The sequence below is a fragment of the Anomaloglossus baeobatrachus genome, chromosome 6 (assembly GCF_048569485.1).
Source record: "Anomaloglossus baeobatrachus isolate aAnoBae1 chromosome 6, aAnoBae1.hap1, whole genome shotgun sequence".
In the NCBI taxonomy this organism is placed as follows: domain Eukaryota; kingdom Metazoa; phylum Chordata; class Amphibia; order Anura; family Aromobatidae; genus Anomaloglossus; species Anomaloglossus baeobatrachus.
Genome location: NC_134358.1, coordinates 420,074,171 through 420,098,356, shown reverse-complemented (window position 1 = coordinate 420,098,356; position 24,186 = coordinate 420,074,171). Strand labels below are relative to the sequence as shown.

Genomic DNA, 24,186 nt, shown 5'->3' with positions numbered 1-24,186 from the left:
GACTGTTTGCAGAACTATATGTGGGTCATTATACTGTTTGCAAGGCTATAAAAGTAACAATTATACTTTTTGGAGGGCTATGTTGGAGGCCATTAAACTATGTGGATGGCTTGTGTGGGCCAATATACTATTCATAGGCAATTATACAGTGTGGAGGGTTGTGTTGGGTCCATCATACTATGTGAGATCCATTTACTGTATGCAGAGCTATCAAGCTGTATGGAGGGCCATTATACTACTGTATGGCATGCTGTTTTGAGGCCATCATATTGTGTGGAAGGCTCTGTTGGGGCCATTATACTGTGTTGTGGTCAATGTTGGGGCATAATGCTGTGACATATTCACTGTGGAGATATCATACTTTGCAAGGGGGTACTGCAGGGTCATCATACTGTGCATGTGAAGGGTACATTGGAGAAATTCACTGTGAGGGTATCATACTGTGTTTGGGGGGCACTTTTTGTTTTCATCATAGCTTATGAGAGCCATGAAAGTTGTATCATTATGTATGGGAACACAAAGTGGCTTCAATAGAAAGAAAAATTACTTATAATAATATTTATTCACTTCTATAGCGCTATTAATTCCACAGCACTTTACATACATTGGCAACACTGTCCCTATTGGGGCTCACAATCTAAATTTCGTTTTAGTATGTTTTTGGAGTGTGGGAGGACACCGGAGTACCCGGAGGAAACCCACGCAAACACAGGGAGAACATACAAACTCCTTGCAGATGTTGTCCTTAGTGGGACTAGAGCCCAGGACCCCAGCACTGCAAGGCTGCAGTGCTAACCACTGAGCCACCGTGCCGCCCTTACTTTGTAAGGGCTACAAATTGGTGAGATTTGTTCTTCTATTTCCCCAACAAATGTTATATATTTTTGTACAGGAGCCCAATTAAGATTTCTGCTATATGACAATATCATTTCTACACTGAAGAGAAACAGGGTAATGATATTTTGAACTTTTGACTTTCAGGCTACATATCTTACCATCCACTACAGCTATAAACATGAAACTACCTTCATTTTTCTTCTTGGCTATCTCATACATCAATTTAACTACCAACTATTTAGCATATCATTAGTTATGCAGATTCTTGTCATGTTACTGCACTGTTACTGTTTTGCTCCTAGTTTTTTTAAAAAAAGTCATCCTTTTTACTACAAATTACAACCTGTTCTTACATTACCTTATAACCCAGTATGTTACTATGTTTATTCCCAAGTGAAAGGTCACTGGTTCAATTTAAAGAGCAGCCATGAAAAAGATTTCACAAGAAAAGAGAAACAGCATCATCCAGTTCATTGATAGCAGTTTCTTGGTCAAGAAAATTGCCAAACTGCATCATGTGAATGTCATGACAGGTGGAGGAATATGAAATAAAGTCAGTCCATCCATTCAAAAGACAAGAGGTGGACATGCTGGCAAAATATCAGAGTCAACTTGTCAGCTCATCACAAGGAGTATCAATTCTGGTGCAATATACCTACCAGTGGAGGTGGCTTGAATGCTTTATAATGGTGAGTTCATAGATGCACATGCTACACAAGTCCAGAATGATGGCCTGAAAAAAGGTGAAGAAGCCTTTTTTGTGATAAAAAGTGTCAACTCAAATTTGAAACTTGGGAAGAAGTAACTAATGCTGAGGAAGAGGCAGATTGAGAAATGAAAGGAACTGTCAGAACTGTCAAGTTTGGTAAAGGAAGTCTGAAGATATTGGGGGTTTTTTTATAACCAAAGGTGAAGGATACTTGCCCAGGATGGTAGTCCCAATGCTGTCTATATGTGAGTATCCTAAAAAATGAGTTACTTCATACACTCAAGTGCTATGGGTATGAAAAGGATGACATAGTGTTCCAGCAGGACAACGACCCAAAGCATATGTTGAGGTTGGCAAAGAAATGGTTCAATGACAATGAAGTAGACGTGCTTGATTGGCCCACACACTCCTCAGACCTCAACGAAATTGAACACTTGTGGGTAGAGTTGAAGAAAAAGCTGTAGACATACCCAAATGAGTCGACCAATATGCAACAACATTGGAAACATGTAGAAAAAACCTGGGATAAAACTGCGGTCAAGACATGCTTGAATCTCATCAAGATCATACCCAGAAGGAATTTGACGGTGTTGAAAGCCAAAGGTGGATTTACAAAATACAAACAAAAGAATACAAATTTAGATTTTTTTTGGGGGGGGAGCAAAACAGTAACAATGCAGTGACTTGATAAAAATCTACTTAACTAATCATATGCTAAATAGTTGCAAGTCAAATTTATGTATGAGATAGCCAACACAATTGTCTATAAAATGATGGGCGTTTCACACTCAAAGCTGTAGTGGATGGTGAGATATGGAGCTTTAAAGCCAAAAGCTCAAAACATTGTTTCCCTTTTTCTTGTATGTTTGACCCTGTTTGCAGTTCCTCATTATCAACACTCTGCATGTTCTTTACTATAGGTACTGGAACTTTACAGGTACATTGCTCCTGACATTATCCAAAGGCTGGTTTGACTCAAAATAAAAACTCACCTCCTGTTATGTCTCCAAATAGCTCAATAGACAGGAGTAGAGAGATAGAAATCTGCCCCTTCTTCCTGTAATCCAATAATGTGTTGTCTTTACTGTTGTCTTGAGGACAAGATTGGCTCTTTACTCTGTATCCTGTGCTATTTTTGCTATAAAAAGCAGCAGAAACCTTTTCAGAATACTTGATGGAGGTTTCTAAGGTCCTGTATGCACGCTGCATTTTTTGTCATGATTTTGCGTGTTTTTTGGGTGCGTTTTTGGTATTAAAACTGCATGAATTTCCTTCCCCAGCAAAGTCTATGAGATTTCATTTTTGCTGTCCGCACGGTGCAGTTTTTTTTAGGCGTCATCTTTGTGATGACCACAAAGATGCAGCATGTCAATTCTTTGTGTTTTTTTGCAGCGTTTTTGAGCCCTTCCAGTCAATAGATTTGACTTAAAATATGCATTGGGCAAGAACACGGTAAAAAACGCATAAAAAATGCATTAAAACGCATGCTTTTTTTGGATGCATTTTTGCAAAAAAAGCTGCATCTTTGTGGCCTCCACAAAGATGCAGCGTGCGCACATAGCCTAACGGCAGCATTAATTGAGCCCTACCTAATTTCCACAACACAATCTTAACCCCTTAAGGACGAAGCCAGATTTGTACTTAATGCCCAGGCCATTTTTTGCAATTTTGACCAGTGTCACTTTATAAGGTTATAACTCTGGAACGCTTCAATGGATCCCGGTGATTCTGAGATTGTTTTTTCGTGACATATTGGGCTTCATGTTAGAGGTAAATTTAGGATGATATTTTTTTATTTTATTTGTGAAAAAATCTGAAATTTGACAAAAAAATTAAAAATTTTGCAAGTTTCAAACTTTTAATTTTTATGCCCATAAACCGGAGAGTTATGTCACACAAAATAGTTAATAAATAACATTTCCCACTTGTCTACTTTAGATCAGCACAATTTTTGAAACAAAATTTTTTGGGGTTAGGAAGTTAGAAGGGTTCAAAGTTCATCAGCAATTTCCCATTTTTTCAACAAAATTTACAAAACCATTTTTTTAGGGACCACATCCCATTTGATGTGACTTTGAGAGGCCTGGGTGACAGAAAATACCCAAAAGTGACACCATTCTAAAACCTGCACCCCTCAAGGTACTCAAAACCACATTCAAGAAGTTTATTAACCCTTCAGGTGCTTCACAGGAACTAAAGTAATATGGAATGAAAAAAAATAAAAATTAACATTTTACCTACAAATGTTACTTTAGCACTAATTTTCTTACTTTTTCAAGAGGTAACACCAAAAATTGGACCTCACACTTTGTTACCCACTTTCTTATGAGCGCGCCGATACCCCACATGTGGTCAGAAACCTTTGTTTGGGTAAATGGGAGAGCTCGGAATGAAAGGAGCAATATTTGAATTTTGGAAAGCAAAGTTGGCTGAAACAGATTGCGGGCACCATGTTGCTTTTACAGATCCCCTAAGGTACCTAAACAGCAGGAACCCCCCTCAAGTGACCCCATTTTGGAAACTAGACCCCTTAAGGCTTCTATCGAGGGGTATACTGAGCATTTTGGACCCACAGGTACTTCACAGATTTTGATAACGTTACTTTGTCATATTGAAAATTGTAATTTTTTTCTCAAAAATGTTGCTTTAGCATCAATTCTCTCACTTTTTCAAGAGGTATTTCCAAAAATTTGACCCAAATGTTTGTTACCCACTTTTTTTATGAGCGCGGTGATACCTCACATGTGGTCTGAAACCTTTGTTTGGACAAATGGGAGGGCTTGGAACGAAAGGAGCAATATTTGAATTTTGGAAAGGAAATTTGGCTGAAAAAGATTGCGGCACCATGTTGCATTTGGAGGACCCCTAAGGTACGTAAACAGCAAAAAACCACCACAAGTGACCCCATATTGGAAACTAGGCCTCTCAAGGAATTTATCTAGATGTTTGGTGAGTACCCTGAACCCCCAGGTGCTTCACAGAGGTTTATAACGTTGAGCCATGAAAATAAAAAAATTAAATTTTACCACAAAATTGTTACTTCAACCAGGTAGCTTTTTTTTCACAAGGGTAACAGGAAAAAAATCACCATGAAATGTATTCTGCAATTTCTCCTGAGTTTGGTGATATCTTATATGTGGTGGAAATCAACTGTTTGGGCACACGGCAGGTCTTGGAAGGGAAGGAGTGCAATTTAACTGAACATTTGGCTGGAATAATTAGTGGACGCTATGTCGCATTTGGAAAGCCCCTAAAGTGCCTAAACAGTGGAGGCCCCACACAAGTGACCCCATTCTGGAATCAAGACACCTCAAGGCTTTTATCTAGGTGTATATTGAGCATTTTGAGTCCACAAATACTTCACAGAATTTGATAAGCTTAGGTTGCCATATTAAAAATTTTCATTTTTTTCACAAAAATGTTTCTTTAGCATCACATTTCTCACTTTTTCAAGAGGCAACAACAAAACGTGGACCCCACAGGTTGTTATCCAATTTCTTGTGAGCGCAGGGATACCCCATATGTGGCCAAAAACCTCTGTTTGGATATATGGGAGGGCTTGGAATGGAAGGAGCACCATTTGAATTTTGGAAAAGTAGAAATAAATTGCGCGCACCATGTCACATTAGCAGGGCCTCTTGGGTACCTATACATTAGAAACCCCCCACAAGTGACTCCATTTTGGAAACTGGACCCCTCAAGGATTTTATTCAGGAGTATAGTAAGCATTTTGAATCCACAGGTACTTCACAAAAATGTTGCTGTAGCAACAAATTTCTCTCTTTTAGGCTATGTGGCCATGATCCAGCGACACGGCGTCTAGTACCCAGTGTCAGCCTTCCTGCAGAGATGTGAGTGTTGTCCACAGGAGAACGCAGCTGCCCATGCCCACGATTTGGGTTCAGGCTGCTGTGGAGCTCTATGCTACCTGCAGAGCACACTCATCTCCGCAGCATAAATTGACATGCTGAGGCTCGGGAAGCTGCGCCACAGGTCGGTTTATGCTGCGGAGAAAAGAAGCACAGTGGGCACGGGATTTCTAAAAATCCTTCCACTGTGCTTCTACTGCACAACGCAGCTTTATGGACGCAAGGAAAACACTCTGCACCCAAAACGCTGCAAACCCTGATTGTGGGCACATAGCCTAAAATGCTACAATGGATGAATGGATAGATGTCAAACATATATAACGTCCCACCCCCCTGCATATTCTAAGCTGGCGCCCTTTAGTGCCTTTCATGTGGCACTAAAGGGTGCCTAGCCTTGTATTTAGCCCAAAAAGAAAAAAAAATAATTAAAATAAATGACGTGGGGTCCCCCCTATTTTTGATAGCCAGCTAGGGTAAAGCAGACAGCTGTAGCCTGCAAACCACAGCTGACAGCTTCACCTTGGCTGGTGATCAATTTGGAGGGCTCCCCAAGCTGTTTTTTTTTTTTAATTATTTATAAATAAATAATTAAAGAAAACAAACAAACGTAGGGTCCCCCCAAATTAGATCACCAGCCAAGGTGAAGCTGACAGCTGGGGTCTGGTATTCACAGGGTGGGAAGAGCCATGGTTATTGGACTCTTCCCAGCCTAAAAATAGCAGGCCACAGCAGCCCCAGAAGTGGCGCATCCATTAGTTGCGCTAATTCTGGCGCTTCGCCCCAGCTCATCCCGCGCCCTGGTGCGTTGGCAAACGGGGTAATAAATGGGGTTGATACCAGGTGTGTAATGTCACCTGGCATCAAGCCCAGCAATTAGTTATGTCACGGCGTCTATCAGATACCCGACATAACTAATTGACAGAAATAAAAAAAAAAATTGACAACAAAAAAAATTTATTTGAAAAAACACTCCCCAAAACATTCCCTGATTGACCAATTTTTTGAAAGGAAAAGAAAAAAAAAATCCGCTGTAATCCATTTGGATGTCCCACATCGCCTCTGGACCTTCTAGAATATGGGGGACATGTTCAGGGAACGTATCCCCCATTTTCTAGTATTGCAGACCCTCCATTTGAGGAGAGTGGGTGCAAAGAATCTGCACCCACCCTCCCTGGGTCACAGCTGCAGTGTGCCGAGCAGCAGCAGCAGCAGCCAGCGTCTCACAACACAGGAAGCTGTCAGCTGCTCGGCACATGTGACCGCACTCACCGGCGTCTGCTGTGAAGGAGGAGGGGGCCGCGGGGGATCAGCGCTCCGACAGGTATGTATGACACCGGGGAACACCGGGGGGAATCCGGCAGGGCCTAGGGAGCAGGTTTCTGTCGCATGTGTTATGGCACATACGACAGAAACCATAAGAAAAGTGTAAATGCGGCCGGCGCGCTGCTGTGCTCGCCGGTGCGCACGGCCATCTTGGATTTTCAGGAGGGGGTTGGGGGTCGGAGGGGGCACTTTGGGAATACCGAGGGGACCCGAAAGGACCGGGGGATGAGATTTATCTCCCATCTGACATGTTTGTTTATGCCAGATGGGAGATAAATGATTTTTTACCGGCGCGGTCATTTACTGTAACCTGATCATCGGTATACGGTGTATACCAGTCATCAGGTGAGCGGGGACCGGAAAATCCGGCCAGAATCATGATCTCCAGAGTCTCAGCTACCCCCGGCAGCTGAGACCCCGGAAATTTTCTGATTCTGGGGGGCGCTAGACCCTTTTTTCCTACCGCCGTTAAAAAGCGGCGGATCGGAAGAAGTACCCTAATTTGTCGCCGTTAAAAGGCGTATCGGCGGTCGTTAAGGGGTTAAATTGCTGTTCATTATATGTCAAAAAATGAATTATTTTCAGCAAAAATGATTAACAAGTTACAGACGGAAAAAAAAAATCAATTAAAATCAATCGAAGGTTTAGTTTTCATTAATGAAATATTAAGATTAGCAAAAAATAGGCTTTTAGAATCATATACTCTCCTGTATCAATAAATAAAATAAAATCAAGAACATGTTATTGTGTAAATGGAACAGAAGGTTTATATAAGGGCCATTTATATTATTGTAGTGTTACTATACCCACATTGGACATTTTACTAAAGTTTAAGCTTTCCATTGACACCCATAGAGATGTCATGGTCTGTGCTTTTATGAGCAATTAGTTCCTTTCCATATCACAGTTCATAGCACTTTGCTTTGCAATAATATTGTAGGTCTTCGGGGGACTGCTAAGAGTCAAAAACACTAAAGTGAATTGGTTTAGAAGTATCCAATTTCATTACTGAAAAAAAAACTGGCTAAGCAAAAGATCGAGTCATGAGGCTGTACATCACAAAATATCATAACTTTTATTGTAATTTTTTTTACAAACGTAAGTGAAGTCCACAAATATTGCAAAATTTCAAGCTTTTACCTTTTAGTTGTTCACTGAAAATCAATTTTTTCTTGAAGTTATTAATTCAGATTTTTATTCTTTCTCAAAGACAACCGTAGAATTATATTAAATCGGACTATTCCTTCAAAGCCTAAATAATATTAAAGAAGATTTTTCACTAGTTTTAGCATGTTAAACTGGTTAAATCATGTAATAGTGACTGCACAGCTAAAAAATAATATCTTCTCCATGTTGAAAAGATATTGATTAGTAAAGTTTAAGTTATAATTTATTATAAGCTCTACTGTGTGCTACCAGATATTTATCTCTGAAGGCGTGTTCTTTTTACCCTGAATGACCTTGACTTGTGATGGTTGGACTCACAGATACCCGGGATTGGCGGGTCCAACTGGGTTATAAAAACCACCCCGGGTTGAACCCGGAATTTATCCGAGATATCAGGCCAGATGCAAATCCCCATATAAGTCTAGGGGGACTATAATCTGGTGCTTTAAAAGGGTAGTAGAAGAGATAGGAGAATTGGAGCGAGTGTGTGATATGATGGGCTGCTGACAAGTCTTTGGCTTTACCCAGAAAGAAACAAGATAGGATGATGAAATCTTACATTTATTCCACATACTCTCCACTGATGTCAACACACTTTTTACATTGGTATTCCATGTTCTGTAAGCCTAACAAAAAGAAGGATTTCGGTTGTGCTTCAAACCAAGCATCTGTAGCAGCCATGTATCAGAAATAGTGTGAAATTTGGTTCCCTTGAGGTGTTTCTTCAGGTTTGGAAACTTATGATAGTTGGAGGGAGCTAGATCTGGTGAATAAGGTGGGTGGTCAACCAGCTAGAATCCCACCTCTGCCAGTTTTGCCATGGTCGCTTGTGCAATGTGAGCGGAGGTGTTGTCTTGCAGAAACAAGATTCCTTTGGACAGCTTGCCGCGCCTTCTGGCCTTCAGAGCTTGCTTCAATTGGTCCAAAAGTTGAATGTAAAGCCTTAAATTGATGGTGGAACCCTTTTGAAGGTAGTCCACTAGCAGTATGCTCTCCTTATCCCAGAACACAGACGCCATCACCTTAGTGGTTGATTTTTGCAACCCTGAACTTCTTTGGACAAGGAAAACCACTGTGCCTCCACTCTTTTGACTGCTCCTTGTTTTCAGGGTCATACAAATAAATCCAGGTCTCATCCATAGTGACCAGTTGATCCAGAAAGTTCTTATCAGTCTGGAAATGTTGAAAAATGGACTGGGAAGTTTTCACTCGCATGCTTCTCTGACCTGTTGTCAAATATTTGGGGACCAACTTTGCAGATAGCTTCCTCATGTCCAAATGTTCATGGATAATGTCACAAACACTTTCACGGAAAATCCCCATGATGTCTGCTATTGCATTAGCTAAAATACTTCGATTCTCCAGTACGAGGTTGTGTACAGTATTGTCGATCTTTGGAACAACAACCACTTTTGGTCATCCAGGGTGTTCCTCATCATTGGTGCTGAAGTGTCCCGTTTTAAATTTGGCAGCCCGGTTCTGAACTGTGGAATAGGAAGGGCATTGATCCCCAAACATCTGAAACATATCACCATGAAAATCCTTCACAGACTTTCCTTGCAGAAACAAGAATTTTATCACTCTTTTGCTCTCAATTGCTGTGCATATAGCATTAGACTCCGCCATTTTGTTTTCCCGCATGCGTAGCACACTGTTGGCATAAGCAACAAACACAATATTTTGAAACATATATTAGACACATAAGGCTTTCATGTGATGTAACACTCGTTACCATAGAAACAAAAAACGATCATAAAGCTAAAGACTTATCAGCAGTCCCTCGTACTTACCAGTTAACGCATGGCTCTAACGCTACTTCTGAGGCTGCTCATTTCCTTCATACATATTCACTGTTTCCCCCCGCCACCAGCAGTCCTAATATCTCTGATTGGTTGCAGTCAGACGAGCCCCTACCCTGTGTGATAGCGGGTTTGGCTGCAACCAATCAGAGGCGCAGTTTTTGCATCTCTATTGCTGTCATGACGTAGTTCCTGGGAATGGCGACTGAACGCGATCAAAGGAACACAGCATTTGAGCTGTACAGAGTGGGACTGAATAACAAGGAAACTGAGCATAAGCAATCTGAGTGTACCAGCTTCATGTCTCCTAAGGGGACTAGTATAAAACAATACAAAGTTTACATTTTTTTAAAAAAATATGAAAAAATAAGTTCAATTCACCCCCCCTTTTGCCCCTTTGAAAATAGAACAAAACAAAATACAAATTTTTTGCATAGCCGCTTTCAGAAATGCCCAATCTATCAAAATATAAAATAAATTAATCTGATCGGTAACTACCCTAAAAAAGTAAAAAAAAATCCAGAATTACATATTTTGGCCTCCGCAACATTGGAATAAGACACAATGAAAACATTTCATCTACTCCTAAAAATGTTATTTGATAAAACATAAGCTCAGGGCACAAAAAATATGCCATAACACAGTACCATATCCCGAAAAGGGAGAATGTTATGTCTTCGGGCAAGTTTGGGGTCAAGTCCGCCAGCTGAAGTTCATTTTATGTTTATTTCATGCTGAACTCGAATGTCCATGGGTTAGTTCATCACCATTAGAAAAACAAGAATGGAGTACCTGGGAACATGATTTTGTGTCACGTTGTATTATGTAGGTTTTAAAGATTCTCCTCCTGCACGTGTTACGTTAGCCTTTCACACAAATGTCGGACCCATCAAATCCATAAACTGGCTGCTAATGGAGGAGCATGTGACCAAGCCTGTCCAAACTCCTCCAAATGAAATATAGGTTTCTCATGTGCAGTGGTTTTCCAATGCATGGCCAATTTATCGACTGGAGGATTGTACAGTTTGAGAGAAAGGTTGTACTCACAAGCATAGGAGGAGAAACTGTAATACTTATATATTATTTGGCACAAAATCACGTCTTCAACACATTTGTGAAAATAAAGTGGACATCCTCATATTCATTAGAAAAAATGTCTGTCCATCTTGCTCTGCCCTGCAAATTCATGCAGGAGAACTATTAAGAAAAAGTGTCAAGATGTTTTCTTGTTTTTTTAATTTTTTACCCCTTAGCGACCCATGACGTACTGGGTACGTCATGGATCGTGTGCGGTTAATTCCCACCCCCTGCCATGGGCAGGCCGCGGCGATCCACACACATATCAGCTGATTTCAACAGCTGACATATGTGTCTGCTAGTCGCCAGTGTAATCGCGTTTCACCCTTACATCTCGCTGCCAAAATCTGGCAGTGAGATGTATATGCGCGCAGCCATTATGATAGCTTATCCCGCCCCCATCGGAAATCACATGACGTGATCACGTGACTTCTGGTGGTTGCCATGGTAGCACAGGGTCATGTGATGATGCCTGTAGCTAACATGAGTCACTTTCTCTCAATACCGGAATAGTGGCGGCATTGAAAGTAAAGCAGCATATCTGCAGATCTCAGCTGTGTAACTGTGATCTGGAGATATTGAAGAGCGATCAGACAGCTGATCCATATAGCTCCCTAAGGGATCTAGTGAAACAAAAAAAAAGTTTAAAAAGTTTTAAAAAATTAAAAAAAATAAATAAATAAACAAAAGTTCAAATCACTTCCCTTTCGCCCCATTAAAAAATATACACATATTTGGTATCGCCGTGTTCAGAAATGCCTGATCTATACAAATATAAAATCAATTAATCTAATTGGTACACTGCATAGCGGCTAAAAAAATTCCAAATTCCAAAATTACGTTTTTTGATTGCCGCAAATTTTGTGCAAAATGCAATTCAAACAGGCATTCAAAATGTAGCATCTGCGCAAAAATAGTGTAGTTAAAAACATCAGCTTGAGACACAAAAAATAAGCCATCACTGAGCCATAGATCCTGAAAAATGAGAACGCTATGGGTTTTGGAAAAGAGTGCAAAACGTGCGTTACTTTTTTGGACAAACTTGTGATTTTTTTTAACCCCTTAGATACAAGTAAACCTATATATGTTTGGTGTTTCCACACTCACACCGACCTCAGGCATCACAGCGACATATCAGTTTTACCATATAGTGAACATGGTGAATAACATATCCCAAAAACTATTGTGCGATCACCCTTTTTTTGCAGTTTTTCCACACTTGAATTTTTATTGCTATTTGCCAGTACACTATACACTATATGGTAAAACTTATGGTTTCATTTAAAAATACAACTTGTCCCACAAAAACCAAGCCTTTATATGGCAAGATTGACAGAAAAATAAAAAAGTTATGGCTCTCAGAAGAAAGAGAGGGAAAAAACCCCTGTAAAAAGCAAAACGCCCGGGGGATTAAGGGGTTAACATCTCTGATTAGAAATGCTGAATATAATGAATTAACCACTTTAAGCCTTATTTAAATAACTTTGCTCAGACTATTCAAAGGCAGAAAGTTTTTTGTTTGACCGGATTTTTTTACACAATGCAAAAACTTAGCCACACTAACTTCATGGCTTCTGTTCATAGCATAGGGTGATAGTTGAACAAATAAGTGAAAATGCTATAAGCACTCATTTAAATAAATATCAGAAATGCAGATAAAGGGGGACCAAATAGCACAATTGTAAAAACAGACTTTTAAGCAAAATTCTAGTGCTACTGAACTTATTTTATCAACAAAAAGAGAACAAATCCAGCTGTGCCCTCTTGACCAATACTTGTTTTTTGGAGAGTATTTCAAGAGATAAAATAAATCAAATTGTACTATAAACCTTCAGCCATCTTTGTTTAATGATAGTTTATATACAGCGGGTGACGTCACATAAGTATTGAACATGTCACCAATTTTCTAAGTTGATATATTTCTAAAGATGCTATTGACCTGAATTTCTGACCAGATGTCCATAACAACTGATTCAATCCACACAGGTAAAGAAATCAAACTATAGATGTCTTTAAATTAAGTTACGTATAATAATGAGAAAAGGCACAAGGAAAAAGTATTAAACACATGAATAACTAGAGATGAAAAAAACAAAAAAAAGTATTTAAATATACTACATTGCATAGCCATAGACACTAAACGTCAGCCATAATATAACAGCACTGACATTTAACCACCAATTATGAAATGTATACACTTTTAAGAAATATAAAAAGCATACAGTAGTTGTATTACATCTGACAATTAGAGTCAATGTGATTGTTAATTAGTAACTCTGAAAACCATTTATTAAAGTATTTAGACTTACTTGCTCAGCGCATGGGAATTTGGACCACGATATTTTTGTCAGCCGGTTGTGCTTTTAAGAAAAATATAGACTATTAAAAGTGTTAAATGAGCCTTTCTGTACAAGTGACCAAAGTAAATATTTCTCTCTGTAATGTTCTTTTTATATAATTTAAATTATAATGACCTTTCCTTGTAGTAGAACATGTTTTCTCCCCAAACCTCAAATAAAATATATCGGGAAAAAAAATATCCTAAATTGTTCCCTGTCACAATCATTGAAGCATTTGTTATATGCTAAGTTAATGGCTTAATTTTCTTCTTAATATTCTATTCTGAACATCTTACTGGCAAATGATGACCTGCATGGTACCAGAAATTTGCCAAATTTAAATGCTTTGTATTAGAGAAATATGTCCAGGAACCTAACTCCAGATGCTTTATTGCAAAGAAGAAAAAATGAAATGCAAAATACAGCAAAGAATTAATTCTAAAGCCGAAAAATGAAATGATGCTCCTTTGTCTTTTTATTCTCCATCCTAAATTATGTTTAGAGGCACTATTAAATTTCAAGTTATCCCTACTTGCAAAATGAAACAATCCTATTGCACAAAGTATAGGAAATATATAAAGTGAAATAAATAATAATAAAGAGATATAAAGATTATACATTAACTTGTAGAGAAATAAATTGTTCTCTCCTCTTCTACTTTTTCTGCCTCTGTTTCATCCAGATAAGTGGGACAATTTTTTTTTTACTTGTCATCCATGTGCAATTGTTTTTATATAGCAGCAGTTATTACTAATTTATGAAACTTTTTAGTTTCCTATGTTACAGAATTGCAATGTAGCCATAAAAAAATTGATGCTATACTCTGGCTCAATATGGCATACTATTTTTGTTCTCGCACCTATGGACTTGAATGGCTAAAGGGGGTGTTACACAGTACGGTATATCTAGCGATATGTCTTTGGGGTCACGGATTCCGAGTCACACATCCGGGATCGTTAGAGATATCGTAGCGTGTGACAGCTACGAGCGACTGTGAACAAGCAAAAATACTTACCTTATCGTTGCTCGTTGGCACGTCGCTCATTTTCATAATATCGGTCACATTCCTGGATGCAGGTTGTTTGTCGTTCCTGAGGCAACACACATTGCTCCGTGTGACACCCCGGGAATGACGAACACAGCTTACCTTCATCCCGCCGGCAATGCGGAAGGAAGGAAGTGGGCGGGATGTTACGTCCCGCTCATCTCCGCCCCTCCGCTTCTATTGGGCGGCGACTGAGTGACATCGCTGTGACGCCGAATGTCCCTCCCCCTTCAGGAAGAGGATGTTTGCTGCCCACAGCGAGGTCGTTTGGAAGGTAAGCACATGTGACTGGGGTTACCGACTTTGTGTGACACGGGCAACAAATTGCCTGTAATGCAAAAACGATGGGGGCGGGTGCAATCGCACATTTGATCGCACGATAAATCGACGGGGCCTTAAGTCTCATTCAATTTCTGGTGAAAATTTGTGCATGCTATGATTTTTTTCATGAGCCGATTCGGTTAGTGACAACAATTGCTTATCTACAATGACCCACTAAATAAAATTGGTTCAAGTGCTACCTGTTTTATACATTACCCTGATGTACATTTTGCTCACATGAATTTTCAAGGAGCAAGCTTTGTTTACTCCTTGAAAAAGCTTGTGGGCGAAACGTACATCGGAGTCCTGGGGTCCTGATCTATATTTTGTTTATTTCTGTATATGTTTTTCACTTCTGAGAGATGCAGTGTATACTTATATTCATGTAATTTAAATATTACTGTCTGAATATATTTTATACTTACCTGCTATCTACTTTCCTTTTTATATAAACATATATGCTTGTAATATGCAGTTAATACAACTAACACACACATTGATTCCCTGTTTCTGACATTTCTTTTTTTGTGAACTTTTTTTTGTGTATTGTTCTCCACTCATTTTAAATATAAATATTATTTTTCATTTTATATCAATAAAGTTCTATTTTAATAATATTCTGTGGTTATTCACTTTTTCACTTTTATTCTGCATATTAACCTTTTCCTATCCTGAGTTCCCCCAGGGGGGGGCATTCCAAAAATTCTGTTACGCTCCTTTGTCGGGCCATTGCCTTGTTTATCATTCACATGTGAATAAATTGATTTCCTGTTGATTTATTTTACAAAATTCCTTCATATTTCAAAACTTTTTTTTGACGTTTTTTCCCAATTATAATAGGATTTCAAAGGACAGAACAGGAAATTTTATTGGATAGGAAAAGGTTAATGTCCTTCATGTGAATAGATAGTCAGCAAAGCAAGGGTACTAAACAATTGTGGTCACAATTAAAATGTAACTTTTAATATTGAAATTTTTAAAAAGAATTTTTCTTATACCACACAACATAAATGGTTGTAAAACCAACCAACTAAATGGAGCTAGTATTTGGGCTCCTATCATTACCCAGTTAAGGACACTGTGTAACCGGTAGTAGTAGTCCTACCGGAATAACACTCGTTGAGACAAAAGAAAACGTTGTCCCATATGTGATGTATAGATTAGTAATCCACAGCATGAAAAAACATTCAGCAGGAGTGATCCCACCAAAATAACAATATTAGAGACCAAAGTGTTACTATCTCCCAAATAGTATACACAATCTATAAACCACAGCGATAAATAACCATAGTACGGTCTCACTGTAGAGAATGAAGCAAAAACTTGTTTTTTGTTGTCCAGTAACAGGGGGGGCGCCAATCAGCCTCACAATACCCCTTAGCTGGCAACAATCTGACCTGATATTTTCTTAGACCTCCCGACGCGTTTCTTAATTTATCTTAATCCTCAGGGGACTGTGGTCAAGAAATTACAGCTGCAAAAATAAACAGTATAATCAGACTAAAACAATGCAAGGATTTACCAGAAAGTTCACAAAGCATTCTCAAATAGGTCTCCTGCCTACCTTCCTTAAGAAGACGGACATCCACCATACTGTGTCCGGGCTGGTATAAAGCACTGGGCTTTCAAACTTGCCGCCCTTAAATATCCTGTGGGCGGAACGCCCCACTTGTCATAATTTCCACCCCCAAAAACGAGAGCACTATCCCCCTGCCAAGATTGATCAGCCGTTGGCCAATGAACAGAAGGGTGTGACGCCCACCGTGGTGTCTAACCACAGCAAGTGGTTGACGTCACACAAGCCTCGCCCTTAGGGACCAATCAGCGCCACAGACGGAGAACCATCCCCCAGTGACGTCCCCGCATATGGCGGTCATGTGATCCCTGACATCAACAAGTTTGAAAGCCCAGTGCTTTATACCAGCCCGGACACAGTATGGTGGATGGATGTGGATTAAGGAAGGAATCAAATTATGCAGTGAACCACATTTTTAGTAATTGGTACTTTTAGTGCCTTCACAATATTGGGGACTATCAGCAAAAGTAGTGGGGGTATTTGATTGCCACCAATGGTACTTCTGGATCAAGATTAATTATCAGCAAAGTTGAAAAGAGGAATTTAATACATAACCTTTAATAAAGTATTAGCTAAAATGTTGCTCAGTGATGCAACTATAAAATTTGTGCAAACAAACAAACAAAAAACCCAATTCAAGTCCATCTGGACCAAATCACAATGAACTAAAGCAGGAGCTAGCACACCGATTAGGAGTGATTCTTGTCAATAATGGATAAGTATACTTCGGACAAGCTCCATAGGTTCAAATATTCAAAAGGTATCCAAAGTTTACAGATACTCCTAATTTATTAATATGATCTGATTGCTAGGCCAAAGAAACCTATATCCGTTAATCTGCTAGTTCAACCAATATGCTCCAGTGAGAACAAAAAATATTAGTACTCTCCCAGACTTATAATAATGCTGCATGATGGTACATTGTTAGTATCATACAAGAGTACCCTCTCATAGTTATATAAAAATGCATTACATTAGAATTGTTATTTCATTGTAAAAAACAACTTAAGTGTTTCACAAATATTATTCCAGGAGACTGAGATAATACCAATAAGGCATGAACCCAAACAGTGGTGTACTGTGGGTTTATTCCAAGTAATCTTGAAATGGCCGAACTAACGTTCTTTGTGCCCAATGATTATGCATACAGATCAACAAAATCCTATCAGTGTGCAATTACACAAGTGATAACTTGAAAAAAAGGGTTGGTCTCACCCATTTTTGGATCCGGGTCAGTCGTTGGAGGGGGTCAATATTCTCATAGGGTCGGAAAGCTGTCCACAACCGGGCATAAGATCTCTCCCTAGGTGGACTCAATATACCCTCAAAAACCCCATAGACTCCAACCCTTACAAGGGCAGTACCAATCTGACCCTCTTTAAGCTGGCCCTGTCATATCTTCAACAGCCTCCCGACGTGTTTCTTCCGCTGGGATTCATCAGGGAAGATGCTTGGTTTAGGCCAAGGGCTAGTATTGCATCAAAATCGGACCCAAGTAGTGATGGTCTAGATCTGGGACCTGCCTTCACAATATTGCCAACTCAGCTATCAAGGAGAAAAAGAATGGACCAAAGAAGCACTCAACTCACTAAATGTACAAAAATTAACAAATTTATTGATTTTTCACCATAAAACCATTTAAAAACACAAAACCACCATCACATCTAGTATAAATAAATAGTGGATATAAGAGAAAGTTACACCCAATAATCCTGAAAATGCACAATTGCAGTATTTGTATTATATCCCAATGAAAAAGAGTTAATGCATATAATTTATTTTCTCAGATATCCATATCAAAATATCCAGGTATATTATATAGGTTATATTGGTCCAGATTCAGCATATGACAGATAATATCCCCAGGCCAAACATATGATATAGTATGCAATGCTAAAGCATCCCAAACAATTTCAGAACTTGTACAGCAGAGCCATAAGAGATACACAATAAAGACCCCACCTAAAGATATACCTGGGAGGAGAGAGACCATAAGGTAACTGCCATACACAACCAGCTACACTGGACGAATCATGACCTATATGAGTTGGTGGAAAAACACCTAACCCAGCGTGTTTCGCTCTAAGAGAGCTTCATCAGGGAAAGAACGTGTCATATATATAGAGCTAAAATCAATAGATTAAGCAATACTGATGTATAGTGCACTTCCTCGGATCCCCAACGTCAGGAAGTAAACAGTGTGCATGAACGAAAATCTAATCTACTGCGCATGCGTGCTGGTACGCAATTTACCTATAAGTGAGATTCACAAAACGTTTTCCGAGATCCATAACCATAGGACCATAAGCCACTCATAGCCTAGCACACGGTGGTGCTACAAACAGATTAACCCAGAATCTGAGCTTCAACGCATGTATCTTCATACGCAATTATACTAAAAGTGAGATTCATAGAGAATTTTACCTAGGAATAGTGACGTTTGGTTTGAGGGATACACAGTATGTTTGCTTAATACAATCTTATTTAAATTAGCCCAGTTTTAGCATTTTATTGCGTTATTAAGCATTATATTAAAAAGGACACATCTATGATTAAGGACTTGCTATCCTTGTTGTCTGAAATGCTTAAAAATTTAAATATGTGTCATTTTTAATCATCTTTAATAAAATGAAGTTTTAAATATTTATTAGTGATGAGCGAGTACTAAAAAGCTCGGGTGCTCGAAGCTCGGGCCGAGCCTCCCAAGATACTCATGTACTCGGCCCGAGCACCGAGCCCAATGTTATCCTATGGGAGACCCGAGTATTTTTGTGAAATGACCCCCCGGCAGCATGTAGAAACCCTAAAAATGTCACAAAAGTCTCAGAAGAGTGCTCAAATGACATGGCAACAGCATGGGGAAGACCCCTTGAAGCATTTATCACTCAAAAGTCACAGCTGTGAACAATTTTGTCCAAGTTTTACGCCATTTTTACGGACTCACCAGAAAACCTTCCAAAATGACACCAAAATGAATTTTCATGGCGGAAATGTTAAGGGCACATACCCAATAGTGAGATAGAGCTGGTGTATGTTACTTTTTGAGATTAATACATGAAAGATTTTACATGAAAACCTTGTGTGGCACTCCGATGTCCAAAACGCACGTTTTGTGCTTTTTACTAGCGATGTCGGTCATTTTTTTTTTTTATTCTATCTCCCTCAGTCCGTCGGTCTGTCTCTCTCTGTCTTGTCTGTCCCCCTCTCACAGTCTGTCGGTCAGTTCCCCCCCCCTCTCTCTTACTTACCGTTCCCCGATCACCGGCGCGGCGCTGCACGGCTGTTCAAACTCCGGTGGCTTTTCCTCTTTTGAAAAAGCCGGCCGCTCATTAATCAATCTCCTATTCCCTGCTTTCCTGCTTTTCGGCGCCTATGATTGGTTGCAGTGAGACACGCTCCCACACTGAGTGACAGCTGTCTCACTGCACCCAATCACAGCAGCCGGTGTGTGTATACTGTGCAGTGAAATAAATAATTAAATAATTAAAAAAAACGGCGTGCGGTCCCCCCAATTTTAATACCAGCCAGATAAAGCCATACGGCTGAAGGCTGGTATTCTCAGGATGGGGAGCTCCACGTTATGGGGAGCCCCCCACCCTAACAATATCAGTCAGCAGCCACCCAGAATTGCCGCATTCATTAGATGCGACAGTTCTGGGGCTGTACCCGGCTCTTCCCGATTTACCCTAGTGCGTTGGCAAATCGGGGTAATAAGGAGTTAATGGCAGCCCATAGCTGCCACTAAATCCTAGATTAATCATGTCAGGCGTCTCCCCGAGATTCCTTCCATGATTAATCTGTAAATTACAGTTAAAAAACACACACACCCGAAAAATCCTTTATTAGAAATAAAAAACACTAACAAAGTCCCTCATTACCAATATATTAACCCCAACAAACCCTCCATGTCCGGCGTACTCCACAGTCCTCCAGCGTCGCGTCCAGCTCTGCTGCATGGAAGTGACAGGAGCTGCAGAATACACCGCCGCTCCGGTCACCTCCACGCAGCTAATGAGATGAGTATAGCGATCAGCTGAGCTGTCACTGAGGTTACCTGGATCCAGCGGTGGATGCAGCGGTGGCCGCGGGTAACCTCAGTGACAGCTCAGCTGATCGCGCTACTCACCGCCGCTCCAGTCAGCTCCATGCACCAACTGAGGTGAGTATAGCGATCAGCTGCTGTCACTGAGGTTAATCGCGGCCACCGCTGGATCCAGCGGTGGCCGGGAGTTACCTGACTGACAGCAGCTGATCGCGCTATTCCCTTCATTAGCTGCGTGGAGGTGACCGGAGCGGCGGTGTCTTCTGCAGCTCCTGTCACTTCCATGCAGCAGAGCTGGACGCGACGCCGGAGTCCGTGGAGTACGCCGGACATGGAGGGTTTGTCGGGGTTAATAAATTGGTAATGAGGGACTTTGTTAGTGTTTTTTATTTCTAATAAAGGATTTTTCGGGTGTGTGTGTTTTTTAACTGTAATTTACAGATTAATCATGGAAGGAATCTCGGGGAGACGCCTGACATGATTAATCTAGGATTTAGTGGCAGCTATGGGCTGCCATTAACTCCTTATTACACCGATTTGCCAACGCACTAGGGTAAATCGGGAAGAGCCGGGTACAGCCCCAGAACTGTCGCATATAATGTATGCGGCAATTCTGGGCAGCTGCTGACTGATATTGTTAGGGTGGGGGGCTCCCCATAACGTGGAGCTCCCCATCCTGAGAATACCAGCCTTCAGCTGTATGGCTTTATCTGGCTGGTATTAAAATTGGGGGGACCGCACGCCGTTTTTTTTAATTATTTATTTATTTATTTTACTGCACAGTATAGACCCGCCCACCGGCTGCTGTGATTGGGTGCAGTGTGACACCTGTCACTCAGCGTGGGGGCGTGTCTCACTGCAACCAATCATAGGCGCCTGTGGGCGTGGAAAGCAGGGAATATGAGATGGCTGTGTACAGAGCACAGCGCGCCGGCCGGTATAAAGGCTCGGTCACGCTGTGCAGGCCGGCCAATCACTGCAATTCCACAACTAACAGGGCTGTGGCATTGCAGTGGTCTGCCAGACAATCCCTGCATGAGGGCTGGCTCTCAAAAGAGCGCCAACATGCAGGGATGAAGACCACGAGTAAAGCACGAGTATTGCAAAATTACTCGGTACCCGCCGAGTAGCCCGAGTACAGTGATACTCGTGCGAGTACCGAGTAGTAACAAGCATACTCGCTCATCACTAATATTTATGTTTAAGCAGACAACATTGCTGGATTTCTTCTATCCCATATACATTTAACTTACTGGGACAGCCTATCCTGAATTCCGTGCATCAAACCTGGACTTGACATATGGGTTGGTATGATAGGCGGAAACAAACTTTTTTCTTTTTTCACTTTCTTGAGACCGCAAAGGATGACACAATTTTTGTTATCTGCCAACGATGCAATCAACGACTCAGTAGAGGCAAAAATTAAAATAATTTGACTACTATATGCATTACTGTGGGAATTTTACTGCTCTAAAATGCGCACTACAGAGCCTATCTAACCATCGGTCATCAAACCAACTGCATCTGCTGCTTCCTCCTCCTGCATCACCGTCAAAACTATTCTCCCACAAGTCTCCGACCACATAACCTCCTCTTATTTACCCACTACAGTCGGGATGAGAGCCCATCAGCTGTTACGGAAGTGACCATGCCTGGTGTTTTTGACCTATGTGAGTCACCGAGGCCACATCCTGTGTGTTGCATGGACCATAACTCCTTGCTGTGCAAACACACTATGGGGAAATGGGGAGGGCAATTGATGGCACTATTCTGCTGTCTGTCTAAAAGGTTTTTAATCTCAAGACTTCAAGATGGGTCTCCAAATTGTCTTTTGTCTGTATTGCAAGGGTCCTGTGAGAAAGAGGCTTATGCTTGTCACTTATGCATTTCTTGATTTTAAAAATAAAAATGCCAGGCCACATAATGAAAGCATCTGACACATGAGCACCTCTTTGATGCAATATCTGCAACATAATGTCCGTATTGTTAGGATAAGAAATAGTGCTGACTACTGGGTGTCAGGCTATATGTACTGTCAGGCTATGCGTTCTGACAAGCTACCACCAGGGTGGCATGTGTCAGACAGAGTGTAGAGTCAGATAATGCGTACTGTCAAGCTACCACCAGGGGGATGCGGAAGCCAAGAGGACCAACACTAAAGGCCACTTTACACACAGAGATAAATCTGTGGCAGATCTGTGGTTGCAGTAAAATTGTGGAAATCAGTTCCAGGTTTGTGGCTGTGTACAAATGGAACAATATGTCCATGATTTCACTGCAACCACAGATCTGCCAAAGATTTATCTCTGTGTGTAAAGTGGCCTTAACCCGAAGGCAGTAGCAAAGCACACGGGAAACGCACACAGACAAATGAGGAGTCAGCAAACCGAGTCGACGCCAGGAGGTCAAATCAGGACAGAAGGAAAGAGCAAAAATGTAAGCTGGGAGAAAGCACAGAGGTCGGAAGCCGGGAGAGCACATATATACAAACCCAGAAAGCTGAGACTAAGTCAGGTCACGTTACCGAAGTCAGAAGCCAGGAGGTCAGTCAGAACAATGGAGGGGCAGGGACTGGAACAGAGAATGAAAGCAGGATCAGGAGGACACAAGAGACAAACAAAACATAGGAAACGGAGGTCAGAAAAAGGTCAGCTGGTAGCAGGGCAGATCAAAGAACTCACACAACCAGAAGTACAAGCTGTAAACAGGAGCTATCACTGGTGATGCTCCTGGAGAGATCATGCCAAGATAAATCAAAAAGAGTCCTGGAGCGAGGCACAGCAGAGAAAACCCCGCCCACCAGACTTAACCCTTCAGAGGCCAGCAGAGGTCATGACACTGGGTTGCCACTCTGTTAGATCCAAGGTACAAAAGTAAATTTAGCAAGATGCTTCTACACCTGTAAAGGGACATGCAGATAAAGGGGTATTAAAACAAGCTTGTAGATCATCTTAACAATAGTTTTCCACAAGACAGCAGTGAGGCCCACAGTGTGTGTTCTAGAATTCCATCCACTGGAACGTTGCATCGTCAACACAAAAATATTAGCAGCAGCAGTTCAATTGGCAGAAGCAATTTCTGTGAGGCTTGGCATACATTTTTTAGACCATTACATGCACCAGCAGAACATAGTAGAAGTCTGACACATAGTGAACGGCTGGAGAGGATGGTAAAGGAGTATCTAGAGCTTGGTCTTCAAAAATAGAAGAGTGGCCTGAGCTCGTCAGTCACACATTGGAAGTTTTGACCTACCCAGCAGCCAGCATTCTCTCAGAACATGTCTTCAGCATGGCTGGAAGTGTATTGACAGATAAGCACATCTGGCTATCCCCTAAAAGTGTAGATAACCTACCTTTCATAAAGATTGAAAAGTCTTATTTTGTTGTACAGATAACAACAATATTCATGATCATAGTGGCCATCACACAGTTCAATAAAGATGGAAAAAAGATCAGATTTTTTTCTTTTTCGTTTTGGGGGCAAATTTTGGTTAATAGATTTTTGGTACACTCGTTGAATGAAGCCTGTATTTGTTTTTATTAGACTTCAACATTTGATATTTTGTTTATGCCTCCAGAATAATCGAGTGTGAAAAGGAAGAGTCTCACTTAATTTTGCCATTAGATTCCTGATAGTATATATAAAGATATAAAGATCATTTACCTGTCATATTGCAGTAAACTCGCATTGGTCCTTGTGGTCCACTGCCATCTGGATCAATCCAATAGAAGTCTGATGTGTTGCCCAGGTGTCTGTATACTTCACAAGATAGCTCATACATGGCTGAAACAAAAAAAAATGGGGTTAAATGAGGAGTTACAATGATTAGGAAAAAGGTATTTGCCACTTTAAATACAGTACTGTCAGTTAAGTATAACAAAAAAGGTTGAGTTTTCAAAATGATCATGAATTAATTTTTTTCATACATGTATGTTGTTCTAAACATTAAAAACCCAAAATAAGAATAATACTGTAACTAAACAAAAGAATTGTGCATATAAATAAACATAGGGTACTTCATTTTTGATCAATAGTAAAAACTATTTTTTGTTGTTCTAAACATTAGTTAACACTATCTTAGT

General features: G+C 40.5%; 1 protein-coding gene across 1 annotated transcript in view; it reads right to left on the bottom strand.

Moving 5' to 3' along the window:
• CNTNAP2 (contactin associated protein 2) overlaps positions 1-24,186 on the bottom strand; it is a 2,823,191-nt gene that overhangs the window by 805,356 nt on the left and 1,993,649 nt on the right. Inside the window, exon 12 of the mRNA XM_075315157.1 lies at positions 23,768-23,887. Coding sequence (XP_075171272.1) covers positions 23,768-23,887 — 120 coding nt within the window. The remainder of the gene's footprint in view (positions 1-23,767; positions 23,888-24,186) is intronic.